Source organism: Hypanus sabinus, chromosome 13, assembly GCF_030144855.1.
Source record: "Hypanus sabinus isolate sHypSab1 chromosome 13, sHypSab1.hap1, whole genome shotgun sequence".
Lineage (NCBI taxonomy): Eukaryota > Metazoa > Chordata > Chondrichthyes > Myliobatiformes > Dasyatidae > Hypanus > Hypanus sabinus.
In genome coordinates this window covers 90,026,753-90,053,891 of record NC_082718.1, presented here as the reverse complement: position 1 = coordinate 90,053,891, position 27,139 = coordinate 90,026,753, and the positions used below count along the sequence as shown (strand labels likewise).

The 27,139-nt window shown below is 41.9% G+C and overlaps 1 protein-coding gene across 1 annotated transcript; it reads left to right on the top strand.

The window, feature by feature from the left end:
* The first annotated feature begins 1,216 nt into the window (after positions 1-1,216).
* LOC132403389 (coiled-coil domain-containing protein 63-like) lies at positions 1,217-23,740 on the top strand. The gene is made up of 5 exons (XM_059986800.1): positions 1,217-1,410; positions 3,644-3,833; positions 7,346-7,468; positions 14,657-14,838; positions 22,357-23,740. Exons 1-5 carry the CDS (start codon positions 1,217-1,219, stop codon positions 22,535-22,537), a joined length of 870 nt encoding a protein of 289 aa, XP_059842783.1. The 3' UTR covers positions 22,538-23,740.
* The last annotated feature ends 3,399 nt before the right edge of the window (positions 23,741-27,139 follow it).

Below are 27,139 nucleotides of genomic sequence, written 5' to 3'. Positions count from 1 at the left end.
CCTTTATTCTGTGAGGGGTACGTATGCCATATGGAATGAGCTGCCAGGTTTAGCAGTAGAGGCAGGTACAGTGTCAGTAACCAAAAGATAGTTGGATAAGTACACAGATTGGAGGAATTTAGAGGAATAGGGGTCAAAAGCGGGAAAACGGGATGAAAAAACAAGAGAAAATCTGCAGATGCTGGAAATCCAAGCAACACACACAGAGAGCTGGAAGAACTCAGCAGACCGGGCAGCATCTATGGAAAAGAGTAATGTCAACATGTCAGGCTGAGACCCTTCAGCAGGGCAAGGTTATGAGCTTGGATGAGGCAACTCAATCAGCATGGATAGGATGGGCCAAAGGGCCTGTTTCCCATTTGTATTATTTCATGACTTTGTGACTCTAAATCAAGGGGAGCCTGTGCTCCACCATTAGTTACTGAGATGATGACACACTACTGATCTTCAAAGATTCAAAGTGCATTTATTATCAACGAATGCATAAAGTATACAATCCTGAGATTTGTTTGCTTACAGTCAATCACAAAGCAAGGATCCCGAAAGAACCCAGTTAAAAGAAAATAAGACTCTATCTCAGTTTAATTTCAGATGGGTGTCAGTTGGAATGAAGCATCTAGGGGTCAAACTCAGTCAGAATTTGGAAGAAATAATTACTTTAAATTATGATCCATTACTGAGTAGGATAAGAAATAATCTGGATAAGTGGGGGGCACTGCGACTGTCACTTTGGAGTAAAGTCAATGTAGTTAAAATGGTCATAGCACCTCAGTTTAACTATCTTTCTATGATGCTTCCTTTAAATATATGAGATTTGATCTTCAAGCAATACAACAAAATTATTACTGACTTTCTACGGGATAAGAAGAAGCCCAGAATTAAAATGAGTAAGATGTGTATGTCCAAGGACATGGGTGGGCTCAGTCTACCAGACGTCAGGGCATATAAATTATCCTTTGAAATGACCAAGTTAGCTAAACATTGGGACAGGGCTGATGTTGATTTAGATTGGGTAGTTATAGAACAGAGCTTGGCTGCACCACTTTCTCCCCTTAACATTCTCTCACAACATGTGGAAAACAAGACTAATCTAAATCCTATACTATTTCACTCAAAGAGTGTGTGGAGTACAATTCATAAAGCTTGTAAAATGTTACGTTTAATTCAGTTATACTCCTCGCTCTGGAATAACCTTGCGATATGCATTGCGAAAAGAATGGTGTACTGGAAAGAATGGAAGATTAAAGGTGTAAATACAGTAGGTGATCTCTATGAGAATGAGATTTTTATGAAAGAATGGAAGATTAAAGGTGTAAATACAGTAGGTGATCTCTATGAGAATGAGATTTTTATGTCATATGTGGATTTGCAGAGGAAATATAACTTTGTAGATAAAGGGAATTTCTGGAAGTATTTACAAATAAGACATTGCGTTAGTAGCATATTCATGAATGGTGACCCACAAAGTAACCCTTTAACTGAATACTTTACACTACCACAGGAATTTCATAAAGCATCAGTGTTTTATAAAATGTTCAAGCACTCTGTGGGTGAACCGTGTAACAATCTCAAAGCAGTCTGGCAGAAGGATCTCGGAAGTGATACTGAAGATAATGAGTGGTCAAATATTTTATCAAATGTGGGTAGACATATTAGGGAAGCGAGAGGGAAATTTATTCAGTATAAGTACACAGATATTATTGGACACCAACTAGACTCCACAAAATGGGGATTGTTGATAATCATATATGGTGGAAATGTAAAAATGAGTTGGGCACATATTTTCACATGATTTGGGAGTGTTCCATGATTCGTCCATTTTGGGGTAAAGTTCTTGATTTGTTGGGGAATTGGTCGGGTCCTACACTGCCCTTGTGCCCATGGCTCTGTCTCCTGAGTGAGAGGACAATGATACCTAATGTAAACAATGACAAATTTACTATTTTAAAGGTGGGTCTCATCACAGCTGCAAGAATTATATTGCAAAACTGGAAAAAACCCAGATGTCCCACTGTGAGGGAATGGACTGAGGAAATGGTTAAGATTTCATCATATGAACGCATGTTGGGAAGAATTAACAGTGAGGGAAAAGTGCAAGACACGTGGGATCAATTTTGGTTGTATGCTAATTTAAACTTAAATTAGAAGTTTTTTTCTGTTTCTTAGTTTTATATGTTTTACTATCATGGGATGGCTGTATAAATATGCTGTACTGTATCTGCTCTATGATATGCTGTGTTGCTTTGTAAAATAAGAATAAATAATAATAACATTTTGAATTACAAAAAAGAAAATAAGACTCCCACACAGAGAGAGAAAAAATACAAATCATGCAAACAATAGAAGCAAGCAACAACAACAGCATTCTGAACCAAATTGAGTCCTTAGATCCAACTCCCCAGAGAAGCCTGGAGTAGGCCCAAAGACTCGGTATTCAGTTCATCATTATTAGCAGGGCAAGTCGCCGCAATGTTCACAGACACGAAGCACAGCAGTCAGCGGGCAGCCTTATAGACTTAGCGTCGTGAAGAGAGGAGCCCACAGAATATCTAGGCCAGAGTTTAAATTGTCCAAACCTCACACTGGGAACTGGGCCCTGCCATGGTGAGTTGCTCTGGGCCGAGAATTCACAGCTAAGGAAGCAGTTCTCAACCTCTCCAAATCAGCTCGGCGCCTTGCCTGACCCCTGATGCCCTGCCTTTCTGGGCTGGTGTTTAGATTGTCCAAACTGCGTATTGCACTTTGCGTTAGGACCCAGGCTTTGCTGCGGTTGCAAATTGTTCTGTGTCTAGAACGTGCCACCCAGTGATTTGATTCAGGCCTGGATTTAGCTGCTGAAGAAGCTGTATTTGACCTCTCCAAATGGACGGCGCTTAGAGCCATCTACCCTCGCACCTGGGTATTGGATGGGCATCGGAACTCCCCCATCTCGTCTTTTCCTCTCCAATCAGCACGGCTCCCGCTCCAAGCACGTTGATTTTGCAGCACCCTCTCGGATTCGCTTTGCCCTCACTCGCCTCGTCATTGTTTGCGGTGATAGTTTACCACAATTTACTTCAAAAAAAGACTGCTATTAGTAATGTTTTTGATCAAATTCCTTTGCTTTCGAACCACAAGTAAGCTGTTGCAGGTCTTCAGTAACGCCATCTTAAACCGTCATGTTCCAAGAGCTGGAGCAGAATGGTGGCGTTTCCTTTGCTGTGCAAGACAGCTTTGAAAAGGATTAATTTATCTTTTTACACAAGGGAAAATGGCACGGTGTTGTGCGGTTAGCTACATAATCAGGGTTCAATTCTCTCCACTGTCTGTGAGGAGCTTGGTGTTCTCCCCGTGACTGCGTGTGTTTCCTCTAGGTGCACCAGTCTCCTTCCACAGTCCAAAGACGTTCCAGTTAGTAGGTTCATTGGTCTTATGGGTGTTATTGGGCAGCACAGGTTCATTAGGGAAATGGACTTCAGTAATAATTAAACATACTTGCCATGAAATGGGTCAGGTCTCACATATACAAATGTACCTGTATATAACACAATGCAGTTGGTGCAGAAGACCCACGTAAGGGACCAGCGGCTTGTATTAGTCCTGGCTGGTAAAATGGAGCCCTTCGTTCCGATATTACCTTTAGACTTTATGTTTTCTTTTACAGACGAGAGCTAAATCAATTGCAGCATGACCACAACACTCTAGTGACAAACCTGGCCCTTGTCACATCGTCTCAGAGGGTACAGAAGGACATTAACGATTCAGCGCTGATAAGGACATTGATTCAAAGCAAAGAGGAGTATGACTGCCTTGCTGAGCAGGAGAAGAATCTAATTGCTAGGCTTGATGCTCAGGTACATTTCTAGGATGTGGAAGGAATGTCTCAAGGTTTAGAAACGATGCCAAAATAGTGGATCCTTTATGAAGCAGAATTAATTACAAGCTTCCTTTAGTTGATTCTGAACATCATTTAATGGTGAATATTGGCAGCTTGGGTTGAGGCATTTGATGTTGCGATATTTGCCGAACTAACAGGCTAAAGGTCAAGGTCAAGTTTATTATCATTTCACTAAATACATGTATACTGTCAAATGAGACAACTTTTCTCCAAACCAGGGTGTAAAGAACTGTAATGCGCAATGCACATAATAACCTTCGAAAGTAAGGATGACACTCCAGGTGGATTACACATAAACAAGCTGAAGTGCAATTAAATATTGTGAGCTACAGAACAGGTTAACCAGTGACACTTTGAAAGCGATAGGGAAGGGTAGCCGATCAGGACCAAGGCAAACGGGTGGGGGTAGCTCTATAAACGCGAGCACTCCCAGAGAGAAACACCAATAACTGCGCACTGAGGATGTCACCTTGACTGGCGCTAAACTGTCTGCAGGCTAATTGCCAAACTCGGTATAAACACCCCAACATCAAATTACATTGGATCTTTGATGCAAGGTGCCTTGAATGAAGTGGAGAGGCATAAAAATGTTTCTAGAGGTCTTATTTGGAAACAGAAGATGTTGGAAATAAGTGGCGGATCAGGCGTCGAATGAAGGCGAAAACTACATACACCTTTCAAGTGAGACTATTTTTAAAGAGCTGAAGATTTTTATAGAGTGGCGGGGGAAAAAATACCAAAGGAAGTGTAGGGCACTCTGGCCCTCTGATAGCACGCAGGTCACCCTTGGGCAAGGTGTAGCACCTGCTTAGCCCTTCCAATCAGGGTCATGTGAAGGCATGGGAGCTGGTGGTAATGGTCGTATGAGCCGCTGGTGCACATCGCAAGTCCTGGTTATGCAACCACTGACGCCAGGCAGACAGTTTCTGAAGAGCATTGATAATGGCTGGGGTCACCCGTCTTGTAAAGTCACTGCCCAGAAGAAGGCAATAGCAAACCACTTCTGTAGAACAACTTGCCAAGAACAATGATGGTCGCCCATGTCATACCACACACGATGGTGATGAAGATTTTTATAGAAGTAAATTGAACTTTACTTTAGAAATAGTGAATTATTTATTACAGTTAAAGCAGGAAGGATTTTATTAACTTCTTATTGTGTATTGCTGACTTGAAGAAAATAAAAAAATACATAAAAGTGACCAAATTCTGCTGAATTTCCAGTATTGGTCAAACCAATATATTAAGGGAACACAGTACAGGGTGCTTTACAGTACATTATGAGACACAAAAACAAATTGAAACATTTACAAGTTTGTAATAAGGAAAAGAATTGCAAATGTAACTGTAGGGCCCTTTAAGGCTGAGCTGGGAGAGATTATTTGGAGAAATAAGGATGCAAATATTTTAGCTACAAGTCTGGATGAGCTGCATGGCTGAAAGAAATGATCAGTCGTAAGGAAACTGGAGAAAGTAATGCAACTGAGAGCCAATGAGTTCCTGCGCCCAGATGATTAGTGCCTAACGGTTTCGAAGGAGATAATGGAGGCATTCTCTGTCATCTTCAACAGACCCACATCTGCTAAAATGATTTCCACAGATAAACAAAACGGGGCAAAGAAGGCCAGCCAGCCAAGACTGAGATGAGAAGAGATCTCTTCACTTGGAGCAGGGGCTTCCCAACCAGGATCATGGTAAGGCTCCATGACATTAGAAAGGTTGCGAACCCCTGGCCTAGAGAGAAATGAACGCTTATGGAAGTTCATCCAAAACAGAGACTGATAAATTTTTAGATTTTAAGGGAACCAAAGGATTTAGGGTTAGTTTAGGGAAATAGCACAGGGTACAACATCAGTCATGGCCGTCTTGAATAGGGAATGAGTACAAGGGTCAGAATCATCTCCTTGTTTATCGTAGGCCTGTCATTATAAAACAGCATGTAGCCTAACCACTTTTTAACCTGTTGACAGCAAACGTAACTAACTATTTCACTTGTTACTTTGGAACAATTGCGGCCAGTCAGTGTTCGCAGGAATAGGCTGAGAATTCAAATTGTGCACCTTCAAATGTTCTATCAGGTTCGTTCCATCCCGTTGAAAGTTGGATCACCCAGAGAAGAGAAAATCCGCGCACGTCTCTAGGTATCCTGTTTTTTGGAAGTGCATCTCCCTGCATTGTGTTACTGGTGTATTATGCACCTGCAAAAGCAAAGAACTTGGGGACGAATGTCAACCTGAAAGGTTCACGTTTTCTCTGGTGGTGTGTGAACAGCTGGCTGTCTCCAGCATTTCCTCTTTTTACTTACAGAATGTCTTTCCCGGACTGCTTTGCTCTTGAAGGTCAAGGCTGAGGTGATGGCCAGCCTCAGCTTCCTGATCTTGCTCATCCCAGGCTGCTGCTGCTCACAGCTGCCTTAGGAAGTTCACCCCAGGTCCATCTTGAAGAAGAGTTTGCCACCAGCCTGCTGGTGCAGGCAGGGTGGGCAGGGTACTGGTCTGCACTGAAATCTTCCCCAATGTGCAGCTGTCCCCAGGTGTCTTGCACCAGGCAAGACCTCACTTACAATATGTTCATTATTAAAGAGATTGTGTCACAAATTTTCTTTAAAAAGTCTGCTTTCAGGCCGCTGAGATAAGCAGAGGGAGAGGGGGGTGCCTGCGGCTCACATTTAGCGGGTTTACCCCCAGTTCTGGCGCCCTGGGTTGCTTCTGCTCAGCTCGGTTGTGAGACCCACGCTTGGAACTTTAAACCAGCTCTTCCTTGGTTTAAAGTAAGTCAATGGTGTTTCAGTGCCATTTAGTTTTAGTGAGGGTTGAAAATCTGCAGATGCTGGAAATCCAGAGCAACGCACACAAAATGCTGGAGGAACTCAGCAGGCTGGGCAGCATCTAGGAAAAGAGTGCAGTCGATATTTCAGCCTGAAATGTCTGTATCCACAGATGCAGCCTGGCCTGCTGAGTTCCTCCAGCATTTCGTGTGTGTTGTCCCTCTATATTTCTGTTTATCTATATTCGTTTAAGGATTGCAGTGTAGGCTTGATTTTAATCTCTTATCTGCTGCTTTGAAAGCAATACCCGAAAGTTCGGCCTTCTTGTTGTCTATGGGAAGTTGCCCTGGACACGGCTTATTGCTTGGCAATAGTATCACGACTTAAATCTGGTACTAACAAGCACTGGTGTTCGAAGATGCATCCCACCATTAACATGCGCCATTCTATAGTGCCTTACACTGAGATAATCCATTTAGTGGTCTAATACATGCACATAAGCTGCATTTCATTCATACGTCTGGTTGCCATCTTCCATGTTCAGCAATATGAAAGAAAATATTTCATTTCTCACCCATTATATCTACCGAAAATGCACTTATTCTGTGGAAGTGTTTGCAGCCTGGCGCGCAATGCATTGATACAGAAACAAATTAAGATGCTTTAGTACAGTTGCATATGAGATTCCTGTTATGGTGCAGATAAAAGAACAAGAAGAAAAAATTATTAAGCTCAAGATGTCCGTCGGCGGCATTGGGAAAGTTCAACAACGGCGAAGACATTTGCAGAAACAGATACAAACTTTGGAGAATCAACTAAACCTGGTAAGCTTTAGTTATGATAAACACTTGTTGTTGTAAGAGCTTCAATGTTTTAAGAAATTGTAACTTGGCTACAAGCAATCCTTGTATCTGAACATTAGATGTTGCTGATGATGGCTGGTTGTGATATAACTTTGCCTTGTTTCAATTGACTTTATTACTTACACCCTTCATATACATGAGTAATAAAAATCTTTACATCTCCGTCTAAATGTGGAATGTGCAATTTATAGTAATTCATAACAAATAGTATGTGGAACAGGACAGTCAACATAACATAGAAATACAGTTGTGTCAGCATGAATTAATCAGTCTGATGGCCTGCTGGATCATTAGGCCCGAAGCCTGTTGGTCCTGGCTTTTATGCTGTGGTACCATTTCCCAGAAGCAGCTGGAACAGTTTGTGGTTGGAGTGACTTGAGTTCCCAATGATTCTTTGGGTCCTCTTTATACCCAAAAAGGATATTGTAAATGTCCTAAATAGTAGGAAGTTTACTTCTACAGGTGCACTGGGCTGTCCACACCAGTCTCTGCAGAGACCTGTGATTGAGGGAAGTACAGTTCCCATACCAGGCAGTGACACAGCCAGTCAGGATGCAGTCACCGCGTCGCTAAGCGATGTCTTGCGTAGACAGTGTTCACCGGCCGCTGGTACTGTCTTTTGAGGGCGTCCAGTACCCCTTCGTAGGTCAGCAGGTCGCTGATAAGTGAGTAAACTTTCGGGGTGACCCTCGAAAGGAGAATTCTGTGCATAATAGCGGGCTCAGTCGCACGAACCTCCTCCAAGTATGATTGGAAGCATGCAAGCCAGAGTTCAAAGGCAAGAGCTGTTTCAGAGTTTTGAGAGTCCAAATCCAATCTTTCCGGACGTAAAATACTCTCCATGTTTTAAAACTTCCAGTCAATAAAATTGATGCACCATCAATAACTCTCTGAGACGTGAGGCGAGATATAGGCTTTTATTGACTGGAAGAAAGAACAAGCAGTAGTTGACCACCATGCTACATCCTGGAGACTGCAGGCTGGGCTCAGGCCTCAATCGCCTTTATACCGGGGTCTGTGGGAGGAGCCACAGTCAGTGCGAGGTGCCACAGGAGCAGTCAGCGGGGGGGTGGGGGCATGACCAGACAGGTGTATGTAGTTCACCACAGCCGGTATGTACAGACTGTGTGAGATCCTCGGTGATGTGTATCCCGAGGAACTTAAAGTTGTTCACCCCTTCAATCCCAGATCCATTGATGTCAATAGAGGTTAGCCCATAGGGAAGAAAACTGAGTCAATGAAACTGTGTCACATTTTTCCTGATGTGTCATATTTTGCCGGCGATTCTGGATAGACACTTGTGAGTCTCTGGTTTGACTCAACAAGAAGCAACCTAACAGAAAAGGAGGAGGGAAGAGGGTGGAGCTGGCTGGTTTAAATATCGATGGGAGCGAATCCAATTTTGCTGCACAAGTGTGGACACTGTATTACAAGGGCTGCATACGATGGGTTATATTGCAATTATACAAAACGCAAGACTGCATGGTCTGCGCAAGGGTCAAGAAATGCAAGTTGAAATATGATGTTTCTTTTCACTTACAATTTGCAAGAGCACAACTTTTGTTTCATGTCTCAGGTATTTTTGGTAGCATTTTGCAAGATCTATAAGGATGAGTTGAAGTTAACATGTATTATTCCTGCAAGTGGGAGAGAGCTGCAGCCTTTGAAGCTGTAATCCTCTGAAGACTGACACTCTTTGGACTTCTGAAAAACTATGAAAAATGACTGGACAATTAGATCTTTACAGCAGCTGCAGGTATCTGACTGGTCAAAACATAGAAACCGGCTTGACTGGCGTCTGGGCTGGATGTGTTCATCTTTTTCATCTGGGAATGTTTGCTCTGCGGTAAAATGTAGGTACTTGTCAAACCAACATGGAGTGAGATGGAGAATAGCAAATAAAGTCGTAAAAGGTGTCTAACAAACCTTTGCACTCAACAAACAGCTTTAACATTGCAAAAACAATCCTTCCTATTACATTTAATTGCCTTATTCCACCAATGAATGGCACTTGTTGCTTTTAAATAAATAGAAATGAAAAATTGTGTTACATGAAGACTGAAATCTTGGTGAGGCTGGTCCAAGAGGTGGGAACAACTACCGCAGCCCACCAGTTTTAGTGGGGGACTGATACTATGGAGTGGTGCTACTTACACTGCTTTAAGTTGTCAGGTTTCCATTGTTTCTGCATTGTTGCCCTCAGCTCTAGTAACAAAGACATTTTATTGGCAGTGTTGGAAGGAAATTGAAATTAACTGAACCACAAAAAAGCTTTGGCAGGCTGAGATATGATCTTGTTCAGCGTGTTTACATACAAGAGGTAACTTGGCTGGCTGTGGAAAGTGAATGGGCAAGAATACAGGTTGCAGAATCAAAATGTTAAAAATATCTATTCATGCTTTAAATTTATTGTCCTGCCTGGGTCATCTGTATAATGTTGTACAGTGTCTTTCCAGAGCAATCGTTCATTCTTCATTAGTACATTTTGTCATGTGAAACTGCTTGATGTGCAAACTTAACCACAAGAGATTCTGCAGATGCTGGAAATCCAGAGCAACACATACAAAATGCTAGAGGGACTCTAGATGCTATTTGGTTGCTTTTATTGTTTGCATGATTTCTCTCTCTCTCTCTCTCTCCCCCCCTCCCCCTCCCTCCCCTCTCCTCTCTCCTCTCTCTCTCTCTCTCCCCCCCACCCCCCCCACCCACACAAACACATTGGGTGTTTGTCAGTCTTTTTTCTATGGCTTCTTTCAGGTTTCTTTGTTTACTGCCTGCCTTTGAGGAGACAAATCTCAAGAATGTATAACGTGTACAAACTCTGATGATAAATGTACTTTGAAGTCAGGCAGCATCTAGGGAAGGGGATAAGCAGTCGATATCTTGGGCTGAGACCCTTCATCAGGACTGCAAAGGAAGGGGAAAGAAGGCAAAATAAGAAAGTGGGAGAGGGAGTACAAGCTGGGAGGTGATAGGTGAAACGAGGTGAGGAGGAAGGTGGGTAGGTTGAAGTGAGAAGCTGGGAGGTGGTAGGTGGAACGAGGTGAGGAGGAAGGTGGGTAGGTTGAAGTGAGAAGCTGGGAGGTGATAGGTGAAACGAGGTGAGGAGGAAGGTGGGTAGGTTGAAGTGAGAAGCTGGGAGGTGGTAGGTGGAACGAGGTGAGGAGGAAGGTGGGTAGGTTGAAGTGAGAAGCTGGGAGGTGATAGGTGAAACGAGGTGAGGAGGAAGGTGGGTAGGTTGAAGTGAGAAGCTGGGAGGTGATAGGTGAAACGAGGTGAGGAGGAAGGTGGGTAGGTTGAAGTGAGAAGCTGGGAGGTGGTAGGTGGAACGAGGTGAGGAGGAAGGTGGGTAGGTTGAAGTGAGAAGCTGGGAGGTGATAGGTGAAACGAGGTGAGGAGGAAGGTGGGTAGGTTGAAGTGAGAAGCTGGGAGGTGATAGGTGGAACGAGGTGAGGAGGAAGGTGGGTAGGTTGAAGTGAGAAGCTGGGAGGTGATAGGTGGAACGAGGTGAGGAGGAAGGTGGGTAGGTTGAAGTGAGAAGCTGGGAGGTGGTAGGTGGACAAGATAAAGAGCTGAGACAAGGGAATCTGACAGAAGAGGACAGTGGATCATGAGCAAAAGGGAAGGAGGAAGTACACCAGAAGGAGGTGTTGGGCAGGTGAGGAGAGGAGATTTTAAACAAATCATTTATTCCTGAGTGTGTATTGCAACATGCAAAATGCCAATATTTGATGAAATGTGCAACAAAAGCCCTGCATTCAAAATCATTGAAACTATGTTCCCCTATTCAAAGGAGAGCAGAGAATTCTCCTTACAGCAACCATGGATTGCAGAATATTTTGAGGGCATTTGGATGGGTATGAATACCAAACTATCATTTTGATATTCCTGATGACAAACGTTATGCTCCCAGGGGCTCACTCTAAGCGTCTTTTCCCAGTACAACTCTATTTCTTCCTTGAGGTTCTGCTCTACGTCACGTTGTTCCTAACTTTTTCACCTCCAGGAATGTTCTCTGTGTTCTGTGTTCTATGTTTCTATGATACTTCTTTATCCTCCACACAATGACTCTTGAAATTGTCTAAAGCAGGGGTTCCCAGCCCTGGGTCCATGGACCCCTTGCTTAATAGTATTGGTCCGTGGCATAAAAAAGGTTGGGAACCCCTGGTCAAAAGGATCTGTCCTTCCTCATCTGTGCATTATTGCATAAAATTATCCACTGATAGGGATCGAGCCTTCATGTAGACAGCTGGCATCACCTCACCGTTGACCACTACCTGATTCCAGGATCTTGTTGCTGTGCAGATTTTTCTCCTGAAGAAGTGTAGAGTAGACCATGCACTTTAATAAACTCCTTATTTTATTCCCTTTCTGAGCCTGGCAGTGCAGCTGAGGGATCCTCGGCGAGGTCAGGCGATTTCGTGAACTGAGAACCGACTTCCAAATTTCTATTTATCTCCAAATCACCTTACTTGCACTTGAGTAAACATTGCCACCCTCCACTCCCAGTCAGTTATACTGCAACTGTTGTCAAAACTCTCATCAGTGGTCTTGGTTCTAACATGCCGGGGTCATCCATAATCCTGCACCATTCTCACGTCGAAACCTTTAACGATCTGCCACTTTAGCTGAGTTCACCCTCACTTGCCCTCCCCAACCTGCCTTTGACTTGCCAGTACATTGATCTTAACATCCTCGGACTCACCTTTCTCCCTCCTCTTAAATTAGGAAATGCCTGAAGTGTTTTAGAATGAGAAATCAGGTTTATTACCACTGACATATATCACGAGATGTGTTGTTTGCGGCAGCAGTACAGCCCAATACATAATATAAGTTAAGACAAGAAATATATATTAAAATATTAAATGAGAAGCATTCCCATAGGCACATGAATGTGAGGGAGACGGAGGGATACAGACATTGCACAGGTAGGAGGGTGTTTTTATTTGCTTTTTAGCTGGTTCAGCACAACATTGTGGGCCGAATGGCCTGTTCCTGTGCCGTACTCTTCTGTGTAAATAAGTGGTGCAAAAACAAGAGCAAAAATAGTGAGAAAGTTCCGTGGGCTTGTGGACTGTTCAGAAATCTGATGGCAGAGGGAAAGAAACTGTTCCTAGAACATTGAGCTTGTGTCTTCAAGCTTCTTTGCCCCCTCCCCAATGGTTGTAATGAGAAGAAGACATATCATCTAGATTTCCAGCTTAGTCATTATCCTCTTACCCCACCACCTCTATCAGGCCTCCCCCTCTGTGCTAAATAAATCATTCATTGTTCCTTCCACAAGCTGCTTCCTCTGCCCATTCTGGTCTTGAAACTCCCATTTTCCACCAAGTAATCCATCAAGTCCCCCCACCACTGCAAAAACAGAGCAACAGACACAGAACGCTGGAGGGACTCAGCAGGTCAGGCAGCATCTGGAGTGGGGGGGGACAGGGCTGTGGGGAATAAACAGTCTACATGGCAGGCTGTTGTCCCCAATCAGGAAGGGAAGGGGGTAGAAGCCAGAGTAAGAAGGTGGGAGGTGGGATGGGGAAGGTGTACAGAGAAGTAAAATAACCTTTGTATGATGGCCAGAGATGTGATATCAAAAACAGGCTGTTATTACTGAGCACCTGTTCCAGCTCTGACTCATCTTTGCTCTTTCATTAGAATTAAGCCTATACAGTGTGTGTAAACATAGAATGAGAAAGAACCATTAGTCTTATAACTGTACAAACGTTAACCACTTCAAAAATTATTTGCTCAAGTTTAGCTGTTGTTAAATGCGGTGAAGGCATGCAGAAACTTTAGAGAGGAAGGAACCACCACAGGAATCCCGTCAGTGCTCATTTCCACATTTCCTTAGTCGTCACAGCCCTGATAAAGGAGGTCATCCTGAAACGTTGACTGACCCACTGAGTTCCTCCTGCATACTGGATATCATGCTCAATTTCCTGAATGATCCCTTTGCAATAATTATTTCAGAAAGCGTCTAATACCTTGACGAACTTCCATAGATGTGTAGTAGAGAGTGTATTGACTGGCTGGTATGGAAACACCAATACCCCTGTACAGAAAATCCGTCAGAAAGTAGTGGAAGTGGCCCAGGCCAACATGGGTGAAGCCCTTCATACCATTGAGCACATTTATAAGAAGCGTTGTTGTAACAAGGAGCAGCATCCATCATCAGGGACCCCCACCAGCCAGGCCATGCTCTCTTCTCGCTGCTGCCATCAGGAAAAAGGTACAGGAGCCTTGGGACCCACACCACCAGGTTCAGGAACGTTTATTACCCATCAACCATCAGGCTCTTGAATAAAAGGGGATAACTACACTCACTTGCCCCATCATTGAAATGTTCCTACAACCCGTGCTCAGTTCTGGTCACTTCACTACAGGAAGGACGTGGAAACCATAGAAAGGGTGCAGAGGAGATTTACAAGGATGTTGCCTGGAGGGGGAACATGCCTTATGAGAATAGGCTGAGTGAACCTGGCCTTTTTTCCTTGGAGTGATGAAGGATGAGAGGTGATCTGATAGAGGTGTATAAGATGATGAGAGGCATTGATCGTGTGAATAGTCAGAGGCTTTTTCCCAGGGCTGGAATGGCTAGCACAGGAGGGCACAGTTTTAAGGAGCTTGGAAATAGGTACAGAAAAAATGTCAGAGGTCAGTTTTTTATGCAGAGAGTGGTGAGTGCGTGGAATGGGCTGATGGTGATGGTGGTGGAGGTGGATATGATGGGGTCTTTTAAGAGATTCCTGGACAGGTATATGGAGCTCAGAAAAATAGAGGGCTGTGGGTAACCCCCAGGTAATTTCTAAGGTAAGGACGTGTTCGGCACAGCACTGTGGGCTGAAGGGCCTGTATTGTGCTGTAGGTTTTCTATGTTTCTAACCAAAGATCTCACTGTAAGGACTCTTTATCTCATTATCTCAAGTTCTCATATTTATTGCTATTTATTTATATTTGCATTTGCACAGTTTGTTGTTTTCTGCACTCTGGTTGATCTTTCATTGATCCTGTTATAGTTACTATAGATTTACTGAGTATGCCCATAGGAATTGAACCTCAGGGTTGTACAGTATATGGTGACATATATGTACTTTGATAATAGGATTTACTTTGAACTTTGTACTGTGTAATATTTCTTGACAAATTCTTTTTCAGGCGACTGTGAAGTTTAACTCTATATTGGCTGAAAACTGCAAACTCCGTGAAGAAATGAATAGCCTGAGAGCTAACAAAGAGATTTACACAAAACTATATAACAAACTCAGTGCAAAATTACAGGGACAAAAGAAGATAATGAGAGATATTGTTGAGGATTCTATACAAGCTTATGACCAACGGTGAGCAATCATTTCATTAGTACTGCATTAAGAAGGTAAATGGAAGCAAATTGACATGTTGAAATCTTTGGAATCAAGTGGTTTATTAATTACGTGTGCTTTTCATGTAAAAAGAATCAATTCATTCTTTCAAGCACCAAGATAAAGATTTTAACAAAATTTAGGAAGTTTTTACAGCCACATCAATTCTGAAGTAGCAGGTTTAGCCAGCACTGTCAACCCGAATTACAGTACTGTCGCAATGGTCGGTGGCAGGACCAAATCCAGTTTCGGAGGAACTGCAGGACTCTGTCACAGTGAGCACTGGCCACGAGTCAACCCAGGAGCGGAGCAGTGGCAGACTCCCAATTAAGAGACGGAAGCACAAAGTTATATATAGGAATATCAGCAGAGTATTGGAGGAACCACCAGACATCCTTCACAAAAACACGAGGACTCTGCTCCAACGCTAAATGAGAGTCCCCTCTAAATGATCATAGGATGCGGAAACCCGTGCCAGTCACAAATGACCTGACGATTAAACCAAAAGCACTAGGGCTTAGCGGCTCTAATTAAGATAGTAATTAGTAAATACAGGCACCAGAGAAACCTCGAATCCCAACGTGGTCTATGACAAGCCATGGAACTCATGACGATTACTGTGTCTTCTGCTCTCAGCTTTCGGTCAGGAATAAAAGGTGAAAGTTCAACGTTGCTGGTTCGTTGCTTCGGAGAATATAACAAACAGAAAAGGATACCCAAAGTATGGGTAAAGAGATATAACTTATTTCAACATTTTACTAGCATGTGTGGACTTGCCCTTCTGTGTAAAGGAGGATACACCTTGCTTTGAAAGGAATGCAGAGCGGGTTGACTGAACTGATTGCTGAGATAAAGGCATTATCTGGCAAGGGGAGTTTGATATGTTCAGGCGGAGTTTAGGAAAATGTCAGGTGACGTTCTTAAAACATATGCTACTCTAAGGAGGCCTTGAACTACTGGAGTCTTGAGGAGGTCTCTCTGATGGGACAGTTTAGGAGCTGGGACCACTTTCTCAGGAGGCGGGTAATGAGGTGGGATTTGTTCCTTCAGGCTGTTGAGACATTAGGATTGTGCCTGGCTGAGGCAGGTGATGCCTTAGGTCCCACACCTCAAGTTTCAAGAACAATTGTTACCCCTCAACCATCAGGCTCCTGAACCAAAGTGGATAAACTTCACTCACTTCAATAATGAACTGATTCCACAACCAGCTCATGGGCTCTACAACTCGTGTTCCCAATATTATCTATTTATGTATTTATTTATTATTACTTTCTTTTTGTATATGTACAGTTTGTTGCCTTTTGCTCATTTGCTGTTTATCTGACTGATTCTGTGCTTTCTTGTGTTTCGTTGTTACTTCCATGTTTTGTCTGGTCTGCATCAGCTAACTGAAACTCCGGTTGGCTCTTTCTTGAGGTCTTTGCAATTTCTTCTTAATACTGCTCCCTCCTCTGTTTGGACCATGTATGATCGGGGTTGGACTTCTTCAAGTACTGTAGCTTTCTGTGTCCACGTGTTCGGTTTGTCGTGTATCCTTACTTCATCTCCTTGTTGCAGTTCAGGTAATGGGCGAGAACATCTGTCAAAGTATGTTTTCATCTTTGCTTTGTGTTCATCTTTCCACCTTTTCCCTTGTTGACCTCCCTCTGTTCTCAGAAGGCTCTCATCCATTGGCAGATTAGATCTGAAACAACACCCAATCAAGAGCTGAGCAGGTGAAAATCCACATTCAAGTGGAGGACTGCGATAGGCTAACAATGCTTTATAAAAATCATCTCCACTATCTTTTGCTTTGTGCATCAGTTTCTTGATAATTCCTACTGACTTCTCAACTAATCTATTGGATTGAGGGGAAAATGGGCTAGATGTATGAACAAAGCTCCGTTCCTGAGCAAAATGTCTCATGTATTCACCATTGAATTGTGGACCATTGTCTGTGAAAACTTCATCAGGTACACCATGTCTGGAAAAAAACTGATTTCATGCATGTAATTACATTCCCTGCTGTTGTTCTGCTCAGACCACATACTTCAGGATACAATGAGTAGTAATCTGTTATTAATAGATAATCTTTGTTGTCAGTTACAAAAAGATCAACGCCTACCTATTGATAAGGTCTCTGAGGACTAGGATGTGGATGCAGTGGCTCCTTCGGGTTGCTAAGTTGGTATTTAAGCCATAGTTGACAAGAAGACACCAATTCTGCGATTTCTTGATTCATCCTGGACCTGGTTCATCCTGATTCATCACGTCCCGCGCCCTTCTCTTACACTTTTCAATACCTTGGTGGCCTTCATGAATTTTCCCAAGCATTTCTTTTCAGAGACAGACAGACAGACAGACATACTTTATTGATCCCAAAGGAAATTGGGTTTTAGGAATCACAATTCTGCTGCCTTTGTACAATATCTCATCCACAACAGAAAGTTCTGATCTGTGGTTCCAATAGTCTTGAACTTCTGAGATACAGTCATGCTTATTATCTGGCCATCCATCCATCACCACCTGTATTTCGTGACTGAGAATTTTGTCTTTCTCTGTCTCAAGACGCAGCAGTTCCAACTTTTCGGGAGCAACAGGTGCAGTCTCTATGATCATATCAACAAATACCTGAACATCAACAGCGTCCCTGTGACTGTCTTTTGTTTTTGGATCCACAGCTCTGGAAATTGTGTCAGCTGTGTACATGAATTTTTCGGGTGTGTTTGACACATTCAATACATACCTTTGCAATTTGATCATCATTCGCTGAATTCGCAAAGGACAGTCACTTAAAGGTTTGTGGAACAATGCAATCAGAGGCTTATGATCAGTTTCAACATCAATAGATTGCCCTGACTCAAACTGATGAAATATCTCACAAGCAAATGTAATGCTCAGCAATTCTTTTTCAATTTGGCATACCTTGTTTCTGGATCAGATAATCAATGAGATGCATATGTCACTGGTAGCCATTCCTGATCATGTTTTTGTAGTAATACTGCCCCTAAGCCTGCTTGAGATGCATCACATGAGGTTTTGATGGGTCTCTCAGCATCATAGAATTTCAACACAGGTTCTTTTGTGAGCACTTTCTTGAGATTGTGCCTTGCCTTCTCCTGTTCATGATTCCAGCTCCATTCGTTTCTCTTTTCTGTTAGCTGCCTCAACGGAGCATTCTGTTCCAAAAGAGTGGGATGAGTTTTCCCATTTGTTGACCATTCTGATGAACCTTTGAACATCCTTTTTACGACACAATCTTGGCATGTTCTCATTAGCAGAAACCTTCAATGGATCAGGACGCACACTCTCATTGCTGATGATATCACCCACAAAGGTAAGTTCAGTCACACCCAGCTGACATTTGTCTTTATTCAACTTCAGGTTTCCTTGCGTGTTGCCTCAAAGACTTGTCTGAGTCTGGCATCATGCTCTTGTTTAGATGATCCCCAAACAATAATATCATCCATGGAAGTATCCACGCCCTCAATGTGCTCATATAGCATGTGTATGGCTTTATGGTACACTTTAAAAGCTGATGCAATTCCAAATGGAAGTTGAAGAAAACAGTACCTGGCAAAAGGAGTGTCAAAGGTACACAACTTTGAACTTGGTTCATCTGGTTTAAGTTGCCAGAATCCAGAGGATGCATCTAATTTACTAAAGTATTTTGCATTAGCAAACTGTGACATTATTTCTTCACAAGTAAGCAATTTGAAATGCTCACTTTTAATGGCTTTGATTCAAGTCTGTTGGATCTAAGCAAATCCTCAGTTTTCCATTTTCCTTATCAACAATGACAAGCAAATTGATCCATTCAGTCGGTCCATCAATTTTTTTTATGACTCCCAGTTGTTCCATTTTGTCCAGCTCTGTTTTCAGTTGATGACGTAATGCAAAAGGCACTTTTCTACATGGATGTTCTAGGGGTGGCACTGTGTTGTCAATTTTAATTATGTGCTGTCCTGGAAGACAACCAAGCCCTTTGAACAAGTCCTCATACTCTTTCATCAAGTCACTGTATTCTGACTCTATGTCACTGTCCTGGACCAAGTCTCTTTTCACCAAATTCAGTCTCCCACAGGCAGATAAACCCAGTATTGATTGTATATTCCTTGGCACCACCACAAATGAAAGTGTGTGCACAATATTTTTCTGTGATACTTTTGCCATACGTGCTCCTTTAACTGGAATGTCTGCACCTGAATACCCAGTCACTTTTATATTTGTCTGATGCAACTTTGGTCTTGGCTTTAATGCATTAAACTCAGATTCTGCAAGAACATTTATGTGTGCTCCAGTATCAAGTTTAAGAAGAATATTGTTTCGGTTCACTTGCAATGGCATAGTCCAGTCATTCTTACTTTGTTTATTTTCACAAAGCACATCAATATAAAACTCCTCATGTTCGTTTTCAAGCACTGCATTTACTTGTTTTATTTTCTTTCTACTTCTGCAACAGCGTGAAAAACGATTACTCTTATCGCAGTTGTTGCACATTTTCCCATACGCTGAACGCAATTTTGGCCGATGCTGCTGCCCACAGTGATCACATAGCTTTTTTCTCTCATATGACGTCTTGCCCTCTGATGGTTTTGTTGTTGTTTTATTATTTTTTCTAATACGTACACACTTCCTCACAGCATCTACGTTGCAGCTCTCAATGAAAAGTTCTTTCGCCTGTGACGTCACAGTTTCTGAAACTTTGCAGAGCATCAAAGCTTTTTCCAAGTCTAAGTCTTGTTCTCTTAACAGTCTTTCTCTCAGACCATTATCCAGAATGCCACAAACGATTCTGTCTTTAATGAGAGAGCCTGTCAGTTCTCCAGACTCACATGTTTTACTCTGGTGTCTCAACTCAGTAACGTATTGATCAATAGTTTCACCAGATCTCTGCGTACATGTAAAAAATCTGTGCCGCTCATTCGTCACATTGCATTTCGGTATACAAAATGCTTCAACTTTGTCCATTATCAATTTTAACTTTAAATTATCTCCATTTTCAAAAATAAAATGATTATATACCTCAATTGCGTCGTCATCTATTATGTGGAGTAGAAGCGCACCTTTAATTTTTTCCAATTTTCGATTGGCATCGATCGCCGATAAATATAATTCAAAATGTTGCTTAAATTTTCTCCAGTTCTCAGCTACATTCCCAGGCAACTGAAATGTTGATGGAGGCTGTAAACCTTCCATTTGTAAAGCTGTTAGCAAACACCAAAACAGTTCAAACTCTTTTTTTCGGAAAATTATCTTCAATTCTCCCATGTTAGGAAACATATTATTCTTCCAGACCGACTTCTGACACCTTGTCGTGTTCTTTATATTCATACGTACCATGAGTTACTAATAAAGAACCATGTTCTGAAAGAAATACAACTTTTATTTAACAACAACCACAATGTGTTTAGAATACCACGTTTCTCGATATTTATTAGTAACCCACAGTACGTGTGAATATAAAGAACACAACACCAACTACCCTGATAAATAAAGAGCCTTAAATGGAATTACTTTGCCCCAGTTTTTAAACCTCTGATCTCTATAACATTGTAAGATTTTACAGCAGAATCAGGCCTTTTGGCCCATTGAGTCTGCTCTGCCATTTCATCATGCCTGATCCATGTTCTCTGTCAGCCCTAATCTCCTGCCTTCTCTCCGAGTCCCTTCATGCTCTGACTAATCAAGAATCTATCAACCTCTGCCTTAAATATATCTGATGACCTGGCCTCCACAGCCGTCTGTGGCAACGAATTCCACAGATTTACCACTCTCTGGCTAAAGAATTCCTCCTCATCTCCATTCTAAAAGGATACCCCTCCATTCTGAGGCTGTGTAGTCTGTTCTTAGACTCCCCCACCATAGGGAACATCTTCTCCACATCCACTCTATCAAGGCCTTTCAACATTCGATAGGTTTCAATGAGGTCACCCCTCAATCTACTGAATTCCAGTAAGTAGAGGCCCAGGGCCATCAAACGCTCCTCATAAGACAAGCCTTTCAACCCCGGAATCATTTTTGTGAATCTCCTTTGAGCCCTCTCCGTTGTCAGCACATCCTTTCTTAGATAAGGGGTCCAAAACTGCTCACAATACTCCAAGTGAGGCTTCACCAGTGCTTTATAAAGTCTCAAACATTACATCCTTGCTTTTATGTCCTAGTCATCTCGAAATGAATACTAACATTGTATTTGCCTTCCTCACCGCCAACTCACCCTGCAAATGAACCTTTAAGAAGATTACCTCTCCACTGTTGCCTCTCACTGGAGTGCACCTTTTGCTGGAACCAGCTTGTACCTGGCTGTATGTCAGACTCTGTCTGTGGTCAGCATGGAAAATAGTTTTGAAAAACCTCGGGCATGAGCCACTTGGTTTCTAGCTCCTGTTCGGAAAATGCCACCAGCAGTGTCTCTACATAATCCTCCAATTTCACCGGAACTTCACCAATGCCTCCCTGTACTGAGGCGCCTATCATGTCAACACAAGCTGGCAGACCTTGTTGCTCATGTGTCCATCAGCCCGTCACCAGTTTCCCAGACAGACATTCTGTATGGGAATACATGACCAGGTGGACAGAGGAAAAAGTTCAAGGTTTGAAGCCTCCTTAAAGAAATGTAATATCCCTATCAACTACTGGCAATCTCTGACTGATGGCTATTTGACATTCAGACAAAACAATTGGGATAGCTATTGAGAATCTCGTCACGATATCCTGTGTAAGCAGTGGAAGCTGTGGACCACTCATTAAGATCCACCCAACTGGTCCATCGGCCACCTCCTGCCCCACCATGGAAGAGTCTGCAGTTCTAACATTGGCCTCACTAGACACCCAGAACCCACAAAACCAGAAGGGTAGAAGGTTATCTTGGATCCTGAGGGACTGTCTAAGATGAAGAGCACTTTGATATGTGACTGATTTGCAGCTTTAGACCAAGGGCACTCAACCACTCTTCTTCTGAGTCCTGTCTGCCAGTTGGAACCGATCGAGGGAAATCTATGCAGTTCAGTTGCATACCAAGTATTCCCACAGTTGCACTTACAACTGCACCACTAGGGGGAGCCAGAACGTAGCGATACCGAAGATGATTCCTGTTCTAAGCTGACTGCAAAAGGTGACCAATTATTTTCTTCTGTCCATCCATCATCTGAAGTCAGGAACCAGGTTTACCTTGCCAGCTGTAAAATTTAGAATTTCTCTGATGTAACCAGTGGGAACCCTTTATAGAAACAGTCCTTTTTTTTTTGCAGGTAAAACTCTTTTGCCTTCTTTTTTGAAAGGAAGTTATTCAGAGTTCACCAAATCAGAGACGCAGCCTTGCCGCTGTTGACATAATACCAATTGAAAGGGGGGGATCTCCTTGCCAGGTATTCTGTGTTGAAGCTGTGGTAAAAGACTGCTACAACAGCAGTGCCGATTAAAGTTTGGCCAATGCATTATTGTTCAATAGCTCACAATCTGCATAATTTTTTAGTATTTCGGAGGTTCCAAAGATAAATGGATCTTTCTCCTTCCCAGGATGGAGGCAGAGTCGAGGATAAATGCTGTGAAAGAAAAAAGTGCAAAAGACTTCCTCCTGTACAACACAGAGATAAAGGAACTAATGCGTATTATTGATCATGAGACAAAACTTAAGGAATTCATGCTGATTAAATTCCGACAATTTTCAAAAGAAGGTAGACTATTTCATAGCCTATAATGTTGAAAAATGTTATATGCTGAAGGGAGTATAATATCCAATATCTGAGACAGTAGAGCACTGCTTCTAATCCTTGTCTAAACTCTTTGCTAATTTTGCTTGTGGATAGTGAGAATTGTGGACAGAAATAACACAGAACTTCTTTAACCAGGGAGTGGTGAATCTGTTAACTAAGGTGTGATGAACCTGTTAACTAGAAGGTGGTCCACCTGTTAACTAGAGGGTGGTAAACCTGTTAACTAAGGGGTGGTGCACCTGTTAACTAGGGGGTGGTGCACCTGTGGAATACATTACAACAGACAATGTCAGGTGTATTTATGTTGGAGGTTGATAGGTTCTCAATTAGTGAGAGCATCAAAGGTTAAGGGGAGAAGGCAGGAAAGTAGGGTTGAGAGTGGAAATAAATCTCATCCTCTATATGTGCTAAACATTCGTTGATACAGTTTAAAGTAGTGCATAGGGCCCATATGTCTAAGGATAAATTAGCTTGTTATTATTCTCATATAAGTCCAGTGTGTGATAGATGCCATTCTGAGACAGCCTCTTTAACCCAGATGTTTTGGTCATGTTCCTCTTTGAAAAAATATTGGGAATATACCTTTGACGTTATTTCAACTGTTTTGAATATTGATTTACAACCTCATCCTATTACTGCAATTTTTAGTTTATCAATGATAGAACCACATCTCTTAACCTCTTCAGTGTGTCGTATGATTGTATTTCTTACATTAATGGCTAAAAGATCTATTTTGCTGTATTGGAAAGAGATTAATCCTCCCACCACATTTCACTGGTTCTCTCAAACTATGTTATGTTTAAACTTAGAAAAAAATCAAAAAATCCATCCATTAAATTTGGGAAGACTTGGAGGCCTTTCGTATGATGTGATTTGACCTTTTTCCAAACCTATTCTCTTGTTTTAATATATGCAGAGAGGTTCGGAGTTAATGACACTAATGGTTCTTTCTTTTTTTTGATGTTACAAACAGCCCATGTTCTTTTCTTTTTCTTAGTTTTTGGTTCGTATTGTTAGTTTTATTTTGGGGATATATATATTTTTGTTTTTCTTTTTGGATTTGTTAATCCTTTCTTCTATGTATACTATATTTGTACTTGAACAATTTTGAGAGGTTTATTACCCTTGCATTAACTGAATATATATTTATGTATGTTAACCATTAACAATGTAATCCCAATAATTGTGTAGCAATATTATGTTATATCCATTATTTTGATATTAATAAAAATATTGAAAAAGAAAGAGAGTGGAAATAAATCAGCCATATTTGAATGAAGGAGCAGACGATGGGCCAAATGGCCTAATTCCATGTTGTATGGTGATATGGTGTAATCCTGGCTGGACCTCTTTGTCCTGAGTAAGCAGTGGTGGGTTTTCTCCAATAAAGCTACAGTCCTGAATGCAAAATGTGAAAACACAATAGAGTTGGGAATGCCAGAGCACAGGCGGAGTTTTGCTGTAAACACCGTGTCTGTGTCAGGGAGCTGTAGCTTGGAAGTGAGGTTGATGGCAGTGGTGACACAAGTGGCAGCAGTCGCGGGAGCCTGGAAACAGAAAGCGCTGGCAGAACTCAGCCGGTCAGTCAGCGTCTACGGAGGGAAACGGACAGTTGAAGTTTTGAGTCAAGATGCTTCAAGGGGGTTGGAAAGGAAATGGGGAGATGACCAGAACAGAAAGATGGAATCAAGAGCTGGCAAAAGGGGATACAGGTGAGGGGGTGAAGGTCAGATTAGGGAGGGGTGGAGTGGGAACAGCACCAGGCGCAGGGAGGTGATAGGCGATAGTGGCAAGGGACTGACGATGAAGGAATATGATAGGACAGGACCATGGAGCATGGGACAAAGGAAGGGATGTTGGTGACGGGTAGATGGAGAGTGTCGGGAGAGGGAAGAGATAAGTTTGAGAATTCGCCGTTCATGCTCCTATACTGTAGACTGCCCAAGCAGAATACGAAATGCTGATCACAGTTTCCAGGTGACTTCAGTGCCCTTATCCATCTCACTGCTCGGGATAGCCAGAGAGGGAAGTGGTGCTAAAGTAATCTCTGTATGTCCTTGTAGGTTGCAAACAATAACACCAAAATGTGCGAAAGATGCAGAGGTGAATACTGAATCTACAATTAAAGCACAATAAAGTATGTTTTTTTAAGCATCTTCCTAATGTATGCCTAACTTTGATTTTTTGCATGTAGATCGTAGGTCTAGCTGGTGAGCTACTTTGTAACCTTGTTTACACATCCGATTGTTTGCATGAGGAGAGCTTTTTTTTAGTGTGTGAACGATGTCACAGGTCACAGTGCTGAAGCTAGAGTAACACACACACACACACAAAATGCTGGAGGAACTCAGCAGGTCAGGCTGCAGCCATGGAAAGGAGTAAACAGACCATGTCTCTCTTGGGTTAATGATGGAGTTATACCTTCTATTGAACTTATTGGTTACTGTTCTATTTGTTTTGTTTCAGGATTATAATTTGTGAGCGTTCCAACCAGGGTTTGCATAGGTGATGCTGAGCAGGTGGACCTCCAACCTGCATCTGGCTGATCTTCTACAGTCATCTGGGAGTGCTAGCCACTGACACTTGTTACTAGAAATAGAAATGTTTAGTTCCCTAAGCACTTAACTAATACCTTTGACTGCAAAATAATTATACACTAAAGCAGGTGATGTAGAAGTCCTTATTCAGTACAACAAGTGGGCATCATTCTGGAGACAGTCTCATAAACCCAAAGGAACATCACATTTTTATACACTTGAGATCAACGATAACAGTAGCTGATACAATGACACTGTTTACTTCAATATTTTGGGTTGACAATGCTTCCTTTGAATTACAGACTCTTCTGAATGTTCAAACACCTTTGTCACAAAGTAATTCACACAAATAGTCTAAAAGCTGATGGAGGCAAAGAACCAGACACCCAAAATCAATGTTCTCAGGGCTGCCTCTGAGTACACAGATATCCCAAGGTGCACTAAAACTCAACTGTGCACTGATAATGGCTTCTCAATTGGAGCCGAAACATCTGCAAGTGTTTTGCCAAGCTCGGTGATCAACCCAGCTTCCAAACACAAAGACTATTGATTGCCTATACCCGTGACCATGTTTGATATGCTAAATTACAGCATCAGACTGGTCTGCCAGCTTGAACTCAGACACAACAGTATTAATAACAGCCTTGCTGTGTAGTTTGATGCAGGCCAATTTTCACAACCCCATTGTCTTAACTGATGCATATACAATCTCTTAGCCTGTGGGCCAGTTTAACTGCTTGCAATTTCCAATAAAAACTGAAGAATGGATCTCGCTTGAAATAATATCTGCTTAATTCACATAACTCCAGGATAACTGACAAATCGAAAGTAAGCTGGGATATCTACTCTGAAATGAAAATTCACATTTGTGCAAATGGATCTCAAAAGATAACTGCACAAATGAAAACTATAATTAAAATCATTTTTTACTGCATTTTTAGATCAATCTCTGGATAAGGTTAGTAAGAAAACTGCTCAAGAAATTGAATACGAGGCATATGAAGAAGTGTATAACCAACTTAAATATCTGGCTGGCAGAGACGGACTTTACAGTTTGGGCAATGAGTTTATCGCCAAGGAAGAGAAAAATTATGCCCTGTTTAATTTTATAAATGAAATTAATATTCAATTGGAACACATGCAAGAGAAGATCCAGAATATTAAGGTTTGTAAAGTTGCAAAAGATACAGAAGAAAGCACCTCTGTCCAGGGTTCCTTTGTCAGATCTAAGATTGAACATTATTAGCAATTACAGATTTTATTTTGGTAATTGCTTTAACATATTTTTGTTCCACAGAGATATTGCAGTTGTATGTGATCTAGAGTTTGTAAGTTGCATCACGATGGATTATTTGTGCAAAAAGACTTGTTAAGTGGTAAACTTTATGCTTGCTGAAGAGAAGCTTCAAAGTTCTAAAGTTCAAAGTAAAATTTATTATCAGACTACATACATGTCACCACATACAACCCTGAGATTCTTCTTATATAACCATATAACAATTACAGCACGGAAACAGGCCATCTCAGCCCTTCTAGTCTGTGCTAAGCACTTACTCTCATCTCTGGCCCGCACTCAGCCCATAACCTTCCATTCCTTTCCTGTCCATATACCTATCCAATTTCTTTTTAAATGACAATATTGAACCTGCCTCTACCACTTCTACTGGAAACTCATTCCACACAGCTATCACTCTCTGAGTAAAGAAGTTCCCCCTCATGTTACCCCTAAACTTTTGCCCCCTAACTCTCAACTCATGTCCTCTTGTTTGAATCTCCCTTACTCTCAATAAAAAAAGCCTATCCACATCAACTCTATCTATCCCCCTCATAATTTTAAATACCTCTATCAAGTCCCCCCTCAACCCTCTATACTCCAAAGAATAAAGACCTAACTCGTTCAACCTTTCTCTGTAACTTCCTGCAGACGTCCTTAGCAGATCTATAGAACAGTAACTGCAAACAAGATCAATGAACAACAAACTGTGCAAATGCAAGTATAAATAAATAACATGTATGAAATAACATGAAATGGAAGAGAATGGAATAACA